Source organism: Sorex fumeus, unplaced genomic scaffold, assembly GCF_029834395.1.
Source record: "Sorex fumeus unplaced genomic scaffold, SorFum_2.1 ptg000072l, whole genome shotgun sequence".
Taxonomy (NCBI): domain Eukaryota; kingdom Metazoa; phylum Chordata; class Mammalia; order Eulipotyphla; family Soricidae; genus Sorex; species Sorex fumeus.
In genome coordinates, this window is record NW_026606129.1 from 36,373,009 (window position 1) to 36,391,537 (window position 18,529).

General features: G+C 47.0%; 1 protein-coding gene across 2 annotated transcripts in view; it reads right to left on the bottom strand.

Annotated features, from left to right (window-relative positions):
• The window catches only part of UBP1 (upstream binding protein 1), a 64,769-nt gene extending 51,011 nt beyond the window's left edge, over nucleotides 1-13,758 (bottom strand). Inside the window, exons 1-2 of one of the 2 annotated variants that reach the window (XM_056128935.1) lie at nucleotides 13,592-13,758; nucleotides 12,890-13,069 (exon numbers count right to left, since the gene is read on the bottom strand). In XM_056128935.1, the coding sequence (XP_055984910.1) occupies nucleotides 12,890-13,002 (113 nt within the window). In that variant the 5' untranslated portion in view covers nucleotides 13,003-13,069; nucleotides 13,592-13,758. Of the gene's footprint in view, nucleotides 1-12,889; nucleotides 13,569-13,591 lie in introns of those variants that run through there. The other variant, XM_056128936.1, reaches the window with a different exon arrangement.
• Nucleotides 13,759-18,529: the final 4,771 nt, after the last annotated feature.

Below are 18,529 nucleotides of genomic sequence, written 5' to 3' on the forward strand. Positions count from 1 at the left end.
GTAAATTATCTCCTAAACTCTCCAAGAATTAAGACAGCAATAATAGCAGCTGGGGATTCAGTCAGGACCTAAATTACTTAAAATGAGGAAGACAACAAAAATCACATATGAAAGTCAAAGCTGAGGAGTCTTATAGAGAAGAAAGGGACAACTTGAGAGCAGTGATGACAAGGATACCTTCCCAACCCTCGAAGCAGTGGCAGCACCGTGGAGATAAATGATCAGGTTTGAGAAGGTTGTGGGGAAAGGTCTCCTTGAAGAAGAGAGCCTGGTTTCCCATGGAAGGAGGTAAAGAGACCTATCTTTAAGAGAAGCTGACTGTTGCCTAGGGTGGCAGGGTTGGAGCAACCAAGTACCAAAAAGCTGAACAGCTTACAGTATTTGACTATTTAAACTTCATACCTGGGGGGTATGGTGCCGCCAGCAGGTCAATCTATACCCGTGAGGCGAGTGCATCAGCAGCCTGATGCTGCCTTCAGACTTCCTAGATACCCCAAAATTGCTGCTGTGCCTTTGGCCAGAAGCCAACAACTTGGGGCCAAGTTTACCAAAAAAGTAAACAGCCAAAAGTTAGGCATGTGGGAGATATACCCACAAATCACCTCCAGCTCAGCTATATAATTGGAGGCAAGGCCTCTCTGGTTCCTGATCAAACTGCTTAACAGCCATGATCCCAGAGACTCAGAAACAAATCTCGGAACCCAGAGGCTTTTGGCAGAAATGCGTCCAGTCCCCGCAGTAGGTTACAGGTGCTGGGGACCGCAGGTGGGAATAGGTTTCGTGCCTTGGCCTGTTCCCCCGGTGGCTTGGTGACCACCATCCTCCAGAGGCCACTGGACAGTCAGATTTGGGCCTGCAGTGATGAGACACGTGGGGTCTCACAGGATGGGGGTGGAGCTGGCCCTTTCCTCCCCACCCCAATGAGACCCTGAGTAGCCACCCATAAACGGCTTCTCTGGCTCCTGATCAAGCTGCTTAACGGCCATGATCCCAAAGACTCAGAAACAAATCTCGAGACCCAGTGGCTTCCGGTCCCCGCAGTAGGTTACTGTCGCCGGGCCACCCCGGGGGGAAAGGGTGCTGTCCCTCCACCTGCTCCACCTTGGTGGCTCAGTGGCCACCATTCTCCAGGGCTATTGGACAGTCAGGCATGGGCCCGCAGAGACGAGACACACTGGGCCTCATGAGATGGAGGTGGAGCTGGCCCTTCCTTCCCCCCCCCCCCCCACAAAATGAGATCCCTAGTCACCGCCCACAAACCGCCTCTCTGGCTCCTTATCAAGCTGCTTAACGGCTATGATCCCAGAAACTCAGGAACAAATCTCAGAACCCAACAGTTTTGGCGGAAATCCCTCCAGATTTAATTGTTAAAATTTCGAATTCCAAAATCACGTGGCCACTACTGCAGCCGCATGACATCACATGAAACAAATTGTCTACAGTTACCTTTTTGGCAGATCTGAGTGTTGGGGCAAAATCCCAAATAATAATGGTGGGTCTGGTGTCGAAATACTGAATAAAATCAAAGTAGAGAAAGAGTAATGTGGAAATCATCTGCCCCATAGGTAGGGGGAGGGTGTGGGATAAGGGATATACTGGGTTTTTTGATGGTGGAGAATGGGCACTGGTGAAGGTACAGGTGCTTCATCATTGTATGACTGAGACTTAAACCCAAAAGCTTTGTATCTGCTCTCACGGTGATTCAATAAATTTATTTTTAAAAAAAACAAAGTAAGGTGGAGTTTATACCCAATTCAATCAGCCTAATCAATGGCTGAATAAACAGAAATACTCCTACATTGGGCTGGAGCGATAGCACAGCGGGTAGGGCGTCTGCCTTGCACGCAGCCAACATGGCCGACCCGAGTTCGATTCCTCCGCCCCTCTCAGAGAGCCCGGCAAGCTACCGAGAGTATTCGATATGCCAGACACAGTAACAACAAAGTCTCAATGGAGACGTTACTGGGCCCGCTCGAGCAAATCGACGATCAACGGGAGGGCCTTTTACCTTACTCCTACATTAAAATAAATAAATAAATAAATTTTTTTAGTCCCATAACTGTTTTATAATCTTTCATCTCATCGTCTCACAGTAGATTCTGTTCTGTTCCTCACACCGCTGGAAAGATAAATAGACCACAAGTGAACGGTCTTCTCCAGCTCTGCCAGCATGCAGGAACTCCTCTTTTCCCTGCCCCTTTCTTTGGCTTGGTGGCCACACCTGGCTCCATGCTCACAGGGTCATGCAGTACTGGGGTACTGAACCTGGGTCTCCTGGAAGCAAAGCATGTATTCAGCCCTTTGAGCTGTCTCCCCAGACCTAAACAGACTCTTTTAAGATCACTTAACAGCATTTCTAAAAAAAAAAAACGGAGGATGAGAGCTGATGTCTGCTGGAGATATGAAGCACCTGTCCTTAGAACAGTTTTCTGTGTTGTCAATTACAAATCGGGACTTAACACAACATGAAAGAAAAGCTATCAAAAGTTCCCAACAAGACAGAAATTTCCACAGCACAAGATGAATCTGGAGATGACACCTGGTGGCAGTGACAAAGCAGCCACATGAGAGGCGCTAAGGACAACTCTGAGGTAACTAAAACAATGAGAGCAGAGCCCTCCCACACAGTAAGTGAGATTTCCTAGGTGCAGACCTAGACCTATCGTACACTTTATCTCGAGTGCAGTACTTCAATTGCAAGGCACAAATGTATCAGTAATAAATGATAGTTTAACTTTGGTTTTTTCAGATCAGTGGAATGTTGACTAAATTGCCACAAAGAAATGATGTGCAGCAACTTGGTATGTTGACTAAATTGCCACAAAGAAATGATGTGCAGCAACTTGGTCTACACAATTTTCATTCACAAGTATTCCATGCACCCTAATCTTGCAAAAAGACATATCACATATTAAGTGTTTTAAATATATGCAGATTTTTCTAAGACTTCACACAAAGTCTTCACACAATGGTCCCACCTCATTTTTGGCTCCCTCTCTCACCCCCACCAAAAGGCCCTAAAATTCGTGCCAATTAAGAAGAGGAAGACAGTAAAGCAACAAAGAAGTTTTCACTCAAGGTTCTAGGGAGCAAAATTCCTAAATCAAGGTGTGGGCCGGGTGGGTTCCTTCTGAGGACCAGGAGGAAGAATCTGTTCCTCCCTGTCCCGATATAGACAGATCCCTCCACAGGGCCACCTGTCCCTTGTACCTTATTTTAAACCTGAATTACAACTCTAAAGACCTTATCTCCAAATAAAGTAATTTCTGAGGAACAATTAAAGATACACTCAACCTATAACATTGATCCTGGATAGAAGGGATAGAGGATGATCTGAGGATGAGAGAATTCCAGAGCACTAAGTAGAAAGACCTCAGGAACTGTAGAGAAACCTACAGAAGAGAGAAGCTTAGAACCCTGGGTCGAGGATAGGGCAGGGAAAGTTATGACAAGGAAGAACCGTTACTACAATGATAGTTGATAGCGGGAAGTGGTCAGTTTGGATGAGAACTGGGTACTGAAAGCAGGTAAAGTGATATGCATGATACACTTTCAGTAACTATACTGTAAACCATAGTACCTTAAAGGGAAAAATAGAAAAGGAAAAGTGCCTCTCATAAAATGCAGGCCAGGGAGAGTAGGAGAAACTGGGGACACTGGTGAAGGGAAGAGAACAATAGTGAGGGACTGGTACTCGATCACTGTATGGCTGAAACTAAATCATGAATAACTTTGTAACTTGTTAATTCTAGTGACTGAATAATATTTTCCCCAAAAACCCTTGTGGCAGACAAAGGCTGTCTTGAAAATCTGTAACTCACAGTGCCTCACAAATACCAAGGGCACAATAAGCTTTCAAAAAGCAGTGACGTCAAGAGAGAATGGTCAAAAAAGAGATTACACAAATAAATATGAATAAAAAATATGTAATGGGGGCTGGAGAGACAGTACAGTGGGCAGGGCTCTTGCCTTGCATGCAGCCAACCTAGGTTCGATCCTTGATACCCCACACAGTTCCCTGAGCCCCACCGGGAGTGATCCCAAGGTATGAGTATAAATAATTCCCTTAAAGTGACAAAACTTTCTTCAAAATAGAACCATCTTGATCTGAATTATAGCTGTCTTTTCTATCTTTTGTGACTTACTCTGTGACTTATTTCAGAGATTTGTTTGTATTGGGAATTTTATGTGTGTGTGTGTGTGTATGTGTGTGTGTGTGTATAAGAAATTTTGGATAATCTTATAAACTGGTACTATGGTTAAAATTTGACCCCAAACTGAGTTTCCACAGACATAGCAATTTCATATCCATCTATCCCAAAGACTCCAAACTCTGCTTTGCTTGCTTTTCTGTGTTCACTGCAGCACTATTTACAATAGCCAAAATCTGGAAATAAACCATGTTCAAGAACATATGACTAGAGAGGCCGAAGCGATAGTACATGACATTACTCTCATGTGAGATATAAAGAAATATAATAGGGGGATAACAAATGGTCACTGGCAGTAGAAACTAAGAAGTGGTCTTCAGTAGGAGGCTTGCCACAGTGGGGGATAGGGAGGGGACCTGGGAAAATGGTGGAGGAGGTGGTTGCTCTGGTGGAGGATATGGTGCTAGAATTTGTATGGACCTCACCATGGACAGTCTTCTAAACCATGGTACCTACAACAGAAAATTTGCCCCCAAACGGGGGCCCAGAGGTAGCTAAAGGACTGGAGCATAGCAAAACTAGAGTTCCAGGTTTGATCCTGTGATCCAATGTCTCCCAGCACCTGTGGGAACAGCCCTGGACTGGGAACTGCACACAACTGCACTGGGAGGATATCCAAGTAGTACCACTACAAAGAGTTTGGCCTCAGGGCCGGAGTGACAGTTTAGTGGGTAGGGTGTATGCTTTGCACATGGCCTACCTGGGTTCCATCCCCAGCATCCCATATGGTTTCCTAAGCAACGCTAGAGTAATTACTGAGCATGACTGGGTGTGTGTCCCCACTCCACAAAAAATAGGTTGCCCCCCAAAATTCCTGGCTTAGAATGTTTTTACCAGCATGTTCTATGAAATTTTCGAAGACAGCTCTTACACAAATTTCAAAATAACAGAAACTGGAACTACTTCCTAATTTTATAAAATTAAATGTAATTTCCAAAGAAAATAAAAAGGGACCAGAATGTTAGTTCAGTGGGTAGGGGACTTGCCTTGCACACACAGCAGACCCAGATTCATTGCCAGGCACCCCAAATGGTTCCCTGAACGCCACCAGGGGTGATCCCTGAACACAAAGCCAGGAGTAAGCCCTGAACACCACTAGGTGTGGCAAATAAAAAACAAAACAAGAAAAGTCCATTTTGCCATAAATGCAAAAATACTGAATTAAAGTACTGACAAACTAAATCCTACATATTTATTGTCAATCTGTGATTCAACTGGGTATCCCCAGAAACATGAGAGACTACAGAATCTAGACTCAGAAAACATATTTATGGGAACTTGATTGAAAATGAAATGGCCATAAAAAAGCTAAAAAGTTTTTTTTTTTCAGTAACTGATAATAAATGGGATGGGCACATGGGGAAAATAACAATTGGTCTATGTTGTGCCTAATCAAAAAAAGAAGAAAAAAATCTCTAGATTACCAGGTAAAAATAATTTGTAAAGTTCTATGTCTTTTCAGGGTTAGAGGAATGAGACCCGTTATTGTTACTGTTTTTGGCATATCGAACACGCTTGCCAGGCTCTGCTGTGCGGGCAGGATACTCTCAGCAGCTTAGCGGAGTATCCCGACATGTATGCCTCCGAAATGAATCATTTCCCTCTATGATTCGTTGCCTACTGTCTGAACCCCATCAAATATGGTGTGGTAATTATGGAAAATGGTAGGGAGTGTCTTATGATGTGTCCAGAAATATGTTCATTCACATGTGAGGCTTGGCCCGACTGTGTGGAGCGAGGCAGTGGTTGGGTAGAGGAGGTCGGCTGCCGGGGGCTGGGTCCCTTGAAGCAGGGAAGGCTCTCATTCCCCTGACCCTGAAAGAGCCTCCAATATAGCAGCGTTGGAAAAGATGAGTAAGAAGAGGCTGCTGAAATCTCAGGGCTGGAACAAATGGAAACATTACTGGTGCCCTCTTAAGTAAATCGATGAACAACGGGATGACAGTGATACAGTGATTTGTCTGTTAGAAAAACACAGGGATTGTGGGCCAGAGCAATAATAGTATAGCAGACACAAAGGGCATTTGCCGCACATGTAGCCAATCCAGGTTTGATCCCCAGCACCCATACGGACCCTGAAAGTGCCAGCAATGATTGATTCCTGTGCACACAGCCATGAGTGCCATCAGTTGTACCAACTTCCCCTCCCCCCGCCAAAAAAAAGGTAAAAAGGTAAAAAAAGAAAGGAGTAGGGGCTAGAGTGATATTAGAGTTACAGGATGTTTGCCTTATGTACGACTGATCTGGGTCCCATCCCCAGCAGCCCATATGGTCCCATGAGCCCCACCAGGACTGATCCCAAACACAGAGCCAGCGATAAATCCTGACCACCGCTGGGTGTGACCCCAAAAAACAAACAAAAAGAGAGTAAAGGCTAAGAATGTCTGCTCAAAAGCCACAATGGAATGATGGGAAAAGGTGCTAGAGAGTACAGAGGTTAAGACTCTTTTCTTGTATGCAGATGGGAATGGTTCAATCCTGGCAACACATGAGTAAATCTTAATAGGAGTAATTCCTGAGCACAGAGTGAGGAATAAGCCCAGAGCATAACAAGGTACGGCCCCTACCTTCCCCCAAAATGATAGAAAGGCAAGTCATATAGTAGGAGAGAGAATTTATGATATACACGTATAATTAAAAGCTGGTATCCAGAACAAGGAACTACAATAAAAATTAAGAAAATAACCAAATTTTATTTTACAAAATATATATACACAATAAAAACAAACCTCTGAAATAGGTCACAAAAGAAGGACAAGACAAGGAAGAGTTCAAAAAGTGTGGAGAGAGCGGAGGATCAAACCTGGGTCCGCCACATGCAATGTACTATTGCTCCAGTCCCCCAGGTACCATAATATTAATACCTAGTTACAGTAGGGACCAGAATGATAGTAGGGCATTTGCCTTGTATGCAGTAGACCTGGGTTCAATCTCCAGTATCCCATATGGTCCCTCAGGCACTGTCTGAGGTAATTCCTGAGTGCAAAGCCAGGAATAATCCCTGAGCATCTCCAGGTATGGCTCCCAAACAAAACAAACAACAGTAACAAAAATACCTGGTTACAATAATGATTTATGTACAAAGAACAGAATATATGCAAATTAATCAGGATTTCAGTCTATAAAAAATGACTTCCTGAATGTAAGACTTTAAAACTCAGCAAATTTTTTTCCCCAACGCAAATTAAAGCAAATAACTAGATTCTAGTCTTAAGGAAAGAAATGGGCAAGCTACAGTGCGGGAGTCAAATCCAACCTGCCCATTTTTATAGACACACTAAAGTTTTTAGATCTAATGTTTTTTTTCTATTTTTAAAAGACACTAAAATAACAAAAACAAAGACAGTGAAAGAAACCCTACAAAGTTTAAAACATCTGCTATATGGACATTTTACAGAAAAGGTCTATCAATTCTTTGAGGGGTGGGGGGTTTGAGTCAAGCCCAGTGCTCAGAACCTACTCCTGGCTTTGTGCTCAAGGATCACTCCTGACACGCTCTGGGAACCACAGGTTGTGCCAGAGAACAAACCTGAGTTGGTTGCATGCAAGGCAAACACCCTACCCACTGTAGGCATCACAGGAGGACCAGGTCTGATTCCTGGCACCACATGATTCCCCAAGCACTGAGTCAGGATTAGTCCCTGAATACTGCAGGTGTGTCACAAAACTCAGAAAACAAAGTAACAAATTTAAATTACCAGCATGGACACTGTAATTTTAGATCAATGGTATTTAAATTAACCACTTATTAATTCTTTCCAATATTTCAACCAAGACAGAATGCAGGAAAAAAGTTTCTAAAATTTGAAATGCCAGGGATATAGTTCCAGGCACTGGAGCGCATGTTTTACAGGCAGGAGTTCACCAACGGGCTGCTCATCACCTGGACAATTCTCAAGTGAGTCCAAAGCAGACACTGAGCACTGCTAGGTATGGCCCAATTTCTGAAATTCTGCTGACTCTAATTTTTTTCTGTACTCTCAAAACATGTCACCAACAAAAGTATATTGTTTTAGCATAAGATCTAAAGAAAATTATCAGTCATTAATAGCTATGCAATAATATCCTTAGTGAGTACAGTGAGTAGGGTGTTTAGCTTGTACGTGGCCGACCCAAGTTCAATCCCCAACATCCCATATAGTCTCCCGAGCACTGCTGGAGTAATTCCTGAGTGCAGAGCCAGGAGGAACCCCTGAGCATAGCTGGAATTGACGCAAAAAGCAAAAATTAATAATAATGATATCCTTAGTAAACAAACATTAATCAAATTGGACATTTTCCTATTACGTTGAAGGATCCAACGTTTTTAACAGGAAATTTGTTAAACACAAATTTTTGATTTAACAGTTTGTAAATTATGGTTGCATCCCCCACTTTTTTTTTTTTTTTTTTTTTGCTTTTTGGGTCACACTCGGCGATGCACAAGAGTTACACCTGGCTCTGCACTCAGGAATTACTCCTGGCGGTGCTCAGGGGACTATATGGAATGCTGGGAATCGAACCTTGGTTGGCCATGTGCAAGGCAAATGCCCTACCCGCTGTGCTATCGCTCCAGCCCCCTGTATCTCCCACTTTAGACTATACAAAAAATACCTTTTGTCTCAAAATATACCAAAATTTAGCTGTGGCATATAGATACATGATAGCTAAGTTTAACAAGGCTCAGAGCTCTTTGAAGGGAATGATTTACCACAAAAGACATTCCTTAAATCCTGAAACTTGACTTGTTACAGATGAAAATGGTGAGAAGATAAAATTATCAGGGTGCCACAAAGACCCTGCTAAAAAGTTTTATTTTTAAAAGTGATTTGATTATATACTTACTTCACAAAATATAAGTGCCCAGATATCAAGTTACAAAAGGTTTCAGACTCTGTTGAAACTCAGCCTTGGATTCACATAGTCATGGGCAAACTTCTTGGGCCAATCACTAAGATCCATGAGCCTCAGTTTGCTCACTTAAAGGAAAAGTACTGGTCCAGAAGTTTTCTAAGATCTCTTTATCCATCCCTGAATCCTAAAATTTGAAAAACCATATATGAGCCTACCTTATTTCAAGCAGTATCTGTAGTTCACATACAAATGTGATATAACAGTACACAAAAACTCCTGCACTGAGAGCCGGTACCAAAAAAAAAAAAAAGCACAGATAGTATAAAAAATTAGCCTCTATATACTCTATATATACCAATAACTGTAAGTCTACAGGCTGAATGTAAATAAGACTATTGAGAAAAACCATCTTTCTCTCCAGCCACTTTCCCCAAAATTAAGGAAATCACTCTCTAAGTCTTTAAAAAATAACTTGCTTGGGGAGCCGGAGTGATAGGACAGCAGGAGGACTCTTGCCTTGCATGTGGCGACCAGGGTTTGATTCCCAGCATCCCATATTGTTCCCTGAGCACTGCATGGAGTGATTCCTGGGTGCAGACCGAGGTGTAACCCCTGAGCACCACCAAGGGTGACCCAAAAGACCAAAAATGAATAAACTTTTCTTTAAAGAAAATCTTGTTTCAAGGCATCTAAAATACAGTTAGTGCCCAGCAAAAGCTCAGTGCGCTATGTATGCAGCAGCCCCAGGTTTTATCTCCAGCACTGCAAGGTCCCTGTCCCCTGGCACCTCAGGGAGCAAACCATCCCCACAATTAACAGAACAGGTAACTTCTCCAGCATATTATGGGTTGCCCAAGCCTCCTAACCCTCTCCCCACAAAAAAATTTTAAAAAGCAGAGAGAAATACATCAAAAATACATCTTTTGGGGCTGGAGAGATAGTACAGTGGGTAGGGTGCTTGCTTTGCATGCAGCTGACCCAAGTTTAATCTCCAGCACCCCAAAGGGTCCCCTGCTTCAGCCCCGCCAGGAGTGACTTCTGAGCACAGAGCCAGGAGTTAAGCACTGGGCACTGCTGGGCATGATGCACCCCCCCCCCAAAAAAAAGTTTGGGATATTTTTGGCCATCATAAGAATCAAATCCAGGCCCCGCACATAAAATGCATCCAAATACAGAAAGTGTACTTCAATCTATAAGAAAAATGGAAAGCTGCCTACAAAGTAAAATTTTTATCGAGAAGTTACTCTCTCAACAATCTCTCCAAGTTTAGCATCTCCAGTTTAGTTCTCCAAATGAAAAAAGACAAACATCTTGATGAGAAAAAGAGAAAATACTACATTGCAAAGAAAAGACCCGGTTAGCTCTGGGCCCAAATGGAACTGAATATTCACAACGATCCCAAAGGCATCTTGAGGCTGTGTTCCTGGAATGTTCTGAGGTTTTAAATAAGTAGCCTTGATGGCAAAGCAGGAGGCACATCATCTCAATCCCTTCTAAGTTTTTGAGGTCCTGATTATGAAAAAGTAACTACATAAATTCCTTAAAAATCATTTGTTTGGGGGCTGGAGTCATACCACATCAGGTAGTGCACTTGCCTTGCATGTAGCCTGGGTTTAGTCCTCACAATCCCATAGGCTCCCCCGAGTCTTGCCAGGAGTGATCCTTGAGCAGAGACCCAAGAGTAAGCCCTGAGCACCACTGGGTGTAACTCCTCCCCGCAAAATCATTTCTTTTCAAAGATATTCTAGCTTTCAGATTAAATAACCAAAAGACATGAGTGGGAAAATAATCACATGGAAAGTGTTGGAAACACACTACAGACAAGACGTCAGGCACTGCGTTAGGAACAAGGTCAGGCAGAGATTTTATAGGCTTTTCATAGAAGAACCCATAAACAAATTATTAATTAGTTGGCTGAATCACCAAAACACAACTCTAGTAAAAAGACAAGCAAAAGTTCCAAAGAACTCTCAATGAGCAAACCGATTCACCTTACCGGGAGACTCAGAAGCAAGATGGCAATCTGCCTCATTTTCTCCAAGGCCTGAGGGCGTGTCTCAGGGAGGCCTAGAACTTTCACCAGGCCTCCAGGAATGAATGTCAGGGGCAACCCTGTGCACTTCAATAGCTCAATCTTCTTCCCAGCTAAAACAGTTGTTCTAGAGAACTAGCCACCTCGTCAACAGCCCTCAGGTTGCGCAATTGCAAAGAAAGTGCCAAGTTCAAGGCGACCAGTGACCAGTACAGACCTAAGCAGGGTTAGCAGCTGGGCACTTCCAACTTGCAAATGCTCAGGGAACATCATCTGTCTGAGCTTTTGACAACCCGCAGTTTCTCTGGGAGGCCTGAAAGTCAGCAGGGCCTGGCAATCCATCCCCACCAGTGAAGCAGGGCCCTCACCCCAAGTCTGTGCTCCGGGAAGATGAACAAAGCCTCCAAGGCCAGGTCAGCATTCAGACACCGGCCACCACAGTACGGCACATGCTGGGAAAAACGTCAGCTCCCACAGCCAGAAACGCTCCCAAACCACCGACCTTCACACTTTAATTGGGCAAGCTTGCCGTACATAAACTATTCCCATAACACTGCTCTTAAAATAAAAAATTAGTAGAGGAAACAGCAGCCAGGTAATCATTTAAATGCGACACTCTCAGTATAAGGACCAAGTTCAGGATACTTCCAACCCTTCAAAGCCATAAATAAAATAACAGAGGCTCCTGGGGGAAAGTACAGAGACCAAACAACTGTCTGCGGTGCAATTACTGCACAACTCATTGACTTCGTTTTACGTATTCTTCAAACTCCAGCAGTCTGCTTTAGTTTGGGGAGGCAAGGGGCACGATTTTGTCAAAGCCATCTGTCCTTTGCAATAATCGTTAGCAGAGTTGTTTTGAGTTGTTTTGTCCTATCTAGTGCACATGCCAAGCGGTGACCCAGTTCTTCACCACTTCACTGCATCAACCAGGGGACTCTGGAGAACAGCACCTGCTGGGCTGCCAGCGAGCACATCTCTAGGAGCCCCCAGCACAGTCATCCTGGTGGCGTGTTCGGACCTTCCAATTCGCTCACGCACCGCTGCGCTGTCGGGCTGCACTATCGGGCGTGACCCCGGCACACTGGAAAACCTCCCCTCCACGTCCAAGGCTCGGGCTCAAGCGAAGCTACTGGAAAACCTGGAAAACCATCCCTGAGTGTGGAGCCAACGTTCCCACCTTGCCCCTAAGGGCCCTGCCCCGTGGACCGCAATTTTAAAAGCTGCTTCTACAGGGGTCAGTCTTGAGAGTTCGAATCCCCCCAACAGGCACATTTCCACGCTGGGGCAATCTAACTTAAACACCTTCAAACCGAGCCCATGTGCTTCCCCACTCCCCACCCCCACCCCCACCTCCTTGGCGGCTACTTCGCCTTCCAATGATTATTGCAAGTATCAAGTGATAGAGGATGAATCGCAACCTGAAAAAGACTACAATGTAGGGCAAAAGAAGAGGGAACCGATAGCAAGATCTGGGGGAGAATTCTCCCACTGTGAGTCCGGCCACTCTTGACACTGTAACCCCGAGGCCAGCCAGCGGGCGGGTGCAACCCCCTTACCCTACCACGGGGTGGGGGGGGGGCAAGCACAGCGGGGCGCCTTTGCAGAAAAGGAGGCCGGGGTGGGGGGGTCCCCGGCCCACCCACCCACCCACCCGCCAGCCCGCCGCCGCGGTGGGCACCCGAGGCCCCAACGGCCACGCGGCAGGGCCCCAAACCCTCCCGGGCCCCCGCGGGGGCCCAGCGTCCCGCCCCGGCGGACGGCCCCCCGGGGTCGCTCAGGCCTTGACCAGAGGCGCGCGCCCGGTACCCACCTCATGCTGTAGGCGCCGGCGCCCAGCTCCTGCCCGATGCCCGAGAGGCTGGCGTCGAAGTCGTGCACCAGCCCGGACTCGATCACCTCGTCCATCTTGAGCACCCAGGCCATCTTCCGGCCCCGGCGCCGGCGGCCTCCGCGAAGCCGCGCGAAGGGGCCGCCGCTCCGCGGGCGCGTCCTGGGGGAGGGCGCGGGTGAAGGCTCCGGCGGCGCGGCGACGGGTCACCAGCGGCGGCCCGGAGGACAGCGGCCGGGGCCCCGCGGGCAGGGCGTAGCGAGCCCGGCGGGCGGCAGCAGCGGCAGTAGCGGCGGCAGCAACGGCAGCGGCAGCGGCGGCAGCAGCAGCAGCAGCAGCAGCGGCAGCGGCGGCAGCAGCAGCAGCAGCGGGAGCGGCCGGGCCGCCGGCAGCACCTCCCTCCCGCGGGCGTCGACCCCGCGCCTCATGCCGCCGCCGCCGCCCACCCTTCCGCGCCGCTAGCGCGGCTGCAGTAGCCGCCGCCGCCGCCCGCCCAGCCCTGGGGCCCCCGGCCGCATCCTCCCCGGGACTGCGCGGGGGCGGGAGTCGAACCCGCTCCGCAGCCCGCGCGGGGGCCGAGCCCGCCCCGTCGCCCGCTCCCCCGGCCTCGACCCTCCCGGCAGCACCGCCCCGCGCCCGCCGCCCGCCGCCCCGGCTCTCGAGCGCCCCGCCGCCCCGGCCAACCCCGCCGACGCCGCTCCGCCGGCCCGGACGCTGCCTGCTCTACGGCTCCCACTCGAGCGCGGCCGCCGCTTCCGCCTCTCCGGCCCCGCCCCGGCCCCGCCCCCCGCGCTCGCCCCTCGCCGGGGCCCGCCCCGCACGGCCGCGCGCTTCCAGGCGCTCCCCGCGAGGCGACCGACGGACCGTCCGGACAGGGCGGCGCGGCCCCGCCCCGGAGGCGGGATCCCAGCCCCGGCGCACTTGCTGCCTCCCGACGCGCCGGCCCAGGAAGAGGCGGGGCTCGAGGCGCCGTCGGTCCCGCCCATCCGGAGCGGGCGAGCGGATTGACGGGCGAACTGGGCAATCACGACTAAGCGCTTGATTCCCGGCTCCCGTGAGTCTCCCTCCTACACCCTGGATTAAAAAAAAAAAATTAGTCAAAAAAATATTTTTTTTCCTCTTTGGATGGACTCAGTGGTACTTCATTAGCAGCCCCGGACAGACTCCACTGGAGCGCATCGTTGGAAGTAATTCTAAAGGCAACTTCCTGAGGCGCTTTGCCCCTCTGTGGTCTTCACCGTTAGCGCTACTTTTGCCCACACTATAGATGGAGAGAGTGATGAGTTTTCAGCCAATAGACTTTCGGCTTTTTTTTTAACTGAAAGATTTATTGGGCAATATATCTAGATTGACGTGAGAGTCCACCAACCAGCGCTCCAGTGAAAGTGCTCTCTGGAGACTTCCAGGAATTGCTTGATTGCGGGAGGGGAGGGAGCCTTGTGGCCACCCTGAGTTTGAAGTTGGGGTGCCGTGGCCCAAGCAACCGGCAGTCATGTTGTTATTGTTTCTGGTCCTGCTGGTTGGTGTGTGTGTGTGGGGGGGGGGGGGGGTGGTCAGTAGACGTTGGGTTCCTAAGATCTCACTTAGGATCTCTGTGGGTGCAGGCTTCATGACTGGGAAGCTGTCTTCTCAAGGGCTGCAGATTCTTAAATTTATTCTTATACTTAAATTTATTTTTAAATTTATTCTTATACTTAAATTTATTCTTAAATTTATTCGTTATACTGGCTTGTCTTGCTGCGACCTCAGTCGAGGCTGCTAAAACGCCTTCAGATAACCTTTCTGTGTAGCCTCCACTTTTCTCCGAAAATGGCATCTTCATTCCTAGAGGGAGTGTTGTCAACCCCCCCTTCTCCCCCCCCAAAAAAAAAGGTCAATGGAATGGAAACTTGCAGATTTTTTTGACCAAGATTCTTTGCTTGATGGAACTTTAATCTATTCCTGAACCTTCTCCTAGGTTCATCCATGTACATCCAATGTTAACAAGAACCCTCTACCCCTCACCTCTGATTGTGTGCCCACACCTCCCCACTCCTCCTCATTCGCTGCCCCTAAGAATCATTTTTCTGTACTGTATTCTGTTAGTCAAGCAGCTTCAGAATCAGATGAGAGAAGACTTGAGGGAATGTCGGAGCTGGAGCATGTGCAAGCGGTAGGGTGCTTGCCTTGCTGCACATGGCCAATCCAGGTTAAATCTAAGGCATCCCATATAATCTGCTGAATTCGCAAGGAGTAATCCCTGAATTGTAGAGCCAGGAGTAACCCCTGAGCACCACCGAGTGTAGCCCAAAAATGAAGAAAAAAAAAGAAGAAGAATTGAGGGCATGTTTTGAAGCTTCCAGAATTTATTATCTGGCCACACTGCCCTCCCGTTGTTCATCGATTTGCTCGAGCGGGCCCAGTAACGTCTCCATTGTGAGACTTCTTGTCACTATGTTTGGCATATTGAATACTCTCGGTAGCTTGCCAGGCTGTCTGAGAGGGGCGGAGGAATCGAACCCGGCTCGGCCGGGCTGGCTGTGTGCAAGGCAAACACCCTACCAGTGTGCTGTCACGCACCCCACCACAAACTTTTTTTTAAATGTGCAAAGTATACTCACTTCTTTCCTCAGAATGCAAGTTCCTGTTAGAGCACCAACTTCTAATATCTTATGAGGTCCTTGGACTGATAAGATTTGAGGGTACAGTTCCTTGAGTGTAACTCTTTAAGATCTTCATATGAACGTCTGCGAATTAAAGACAGATCATCTATTCAACTGCCACCTCATGCAACACTAGCTGAGGCTTAGGAAGCTACATAGAACTTTCCTTGCAACAAAATGGAGAAATAATAGGCACTGAAGTCACTGATCCCAAGAAATCTGAAATCCCATTGGGCAGATGTTACTGATTCTTTAATTAGGACTCAGTCATTCTTTCCCGGGAGAACTTGGTGGTTCTTGCCTCCATTCTCTGGGCTCTTGGTCCCACCCCCTGTGTGATCCTTCCAGTTCTGTAGATTGTTTAGGCCTAAGTAGTTTTCTCAGCTCCTTCCTGCTATGTTCTGTTTAGGGTGGGGGTGTGGAGGTGTCTGGATATTCTCTTCATTTAGCACTGTCATTGTCCCTTTCTGTCCAAGCACATAACACTTTGTTTTTAAAACTTTGTAAGTTTCCCCTAAATCCATTTGTAATCTACTTCAGTGAACAAAAACTGCACCAACAACATCATGAGGCTGACCTGATTTCTTCTTTGCAGGGAAGAGGGCACACCTGGCAGTGGTGCTCAGGGATCACTCCTAGTTGGAATCAGGGGACCATATGGAGGTGCCAGGGACCAAACCCAGGTTAGCTGAGTGCAAGATAAAAGCCCTACCTGCTGAATTATCACTCCAGTCCCTGACTTGTTTTTTCTAAATTGTGGTCAGATATCAGTGAGGACTCCAGTTTATGAAGAATTTACTAGAAGAAGAGATCTACTTCTAAACTTGCTATTGACCAGAGTCCTGCTCAATACAAATTGGCATGCCCTCCCCCCTAACCCTCTACCTGCCAACTTAGTGAACCAAGTGAAGAGAAGCTGTCTTTTTTTTTTTTTATGACCTAGTCTCCAGAGCCCACATTGTCCTTTCCACTTTATTTCTGTTTGATAAAAGCAAGTCACTCAGCCCAGTATCTACTTAAGAACAGGAGCATTGGGGCAGGAGAGAGTTCAATAGACTGAGTACATGCTTTGCATACAGGAAGCCTGGGCTTGGGATCTCAAGCTCTGCACGGTCCCCTGAGCTTGGGACTCCTCAGCACTGAGCCAGATATAGCTCTGAGTATGTCTGGGTGTGGTCCCCAAACAAGAGGAAGAGAGTTGGCCGCTTGGTGCTTACTATAGGGTGTGCTTTTTACCAGCTGTATAGATAGAGAAGGTACAGGGGCCCAAGCAATAGTATAGCGGGTAGGGAGTTTACCTTGCATGTGGCCAACCCTGGTTTGATCCCTGGCATTCCATATGGCCCCCCAAGCACCACCAGGAGTAATTCCTGAGTGCAGAGCCAGGAGTAGCCCCTGAGCATTGCCAGGTATGACCCCCCCCCCCAAAAAAAAGGAGAGAGAAAGAGGAGGTACAGTAAACTCACGCCATATACACCTCAGCCCAGGCTGAATTGTAAATGGGGGTAATATAGAAAAATAAATTAAAAAACAAGAGCTTCTCAGAGCTGGAGATACAATTCAAAGGGGATCTGATACAATCTGAGTCGAAGAACATGACCACAGGTGACCCCCAACAAACAAAAAGATCAAGAGTTTCTGGAGTTGATTCCTAGTTGTGTCACATTCTGAAAAGATGAATGTCAAAAAAATTATGGAGATATTTTTAAACATCACAGTCACATTCATCATTATCATAACTCAATAGCTTTCTAAAGGCACTAGACAGCATAATTAGAACAGAAAAAAGAAATTATAAATATAAAATGAAAAGGAGGAGGTTAAAATTAACACTGCTGAGTATGGCCCCCAAACAAAACAAAAATTAAATAGATTAAATGTCCACATGTTTGGAAATGTCATGGGAATCAAGTAAAGATTTTTTTTTTTTTTGCTTTTTGGGTCACACACAGCAATGATCAGGGGTTGCTCCTAGCTCTGTACTCAGGAGTGACTTCTGGAGGTGCTCGGGGAACCATATGGGATGCTGGGGATCGAACCCCAATCAGTCCTACCCGCTATACTATCGCTCCGGCCCCTCAAGTAAAGATTTAACAAAATGATGGCATAAGCGTGAATATTCATAACAATATTTTTTTTTAATTTTTGATTTTTTGGCTTTTGGGTGCACACCCAAGCAGTGCTCAGGGGTTAATCCTGGCTCTTTACTCAGTAATCACTCCTGGTGGTGCTTGGGGGACCATATGGGATGCCAGGGATGAAACCCAAGTTGGCCGCGTGCAAGACAAATGCCCTCCCCGCTGTGCTTTTGCTCCAGCCCCCTCAATGGTTTTTTAAAAAATAGTTTTGAAAAGAAGATGCTAAATGGGCCAGCAGGATAGTGTAGTTGTTAGGGCACTTGGCTTATACATGGTTGATCGCTGGTACCCAGTAAGATTTCCTGAGCCCCACCAGGAGTGAACTCTGAGCACAGAACCAGAGAAAGGCCTAAGCACCACCAGGTGTGGCCCTCAAACAAAACAAAAGTTATTGCTACTTAACACATATACCAGGGTCACATAATGGAGTAGCTGTGGTAGCTTTATTGGGGGGCGGGGAGCAGAAAATTTCTGTAGTCTGGCTTTAGTCTATGGAAAACCACTGACTGCTCTCTGGGACTCTGGCCACCTGGAGAGTGGTCCTATAGGTTTTCCTTGTGTTAGGGTAAGTAATTGTTTATTTATTGGTCAACTTTGTTGCTACATTTTACATTTGGTGATTTGTTGTTGCTAGATTTTTTTGGGGGCGGGGGGAGGGTATCACCCTGCCTTGACCGGAAGCTATTGTTAGCTCCTTACTCAGGAGTCGGTCCTGCTAGTGCTCAGGTTTTAATGTAAGGTGCAGAGGGTCAAATCTTGTTTGCTTACATGCAAATGTGCTCCAACTCATTGAGTATCTCCCTGGTCCTGCATTTGGTTTGTATTTTTATGATTTTATAAGC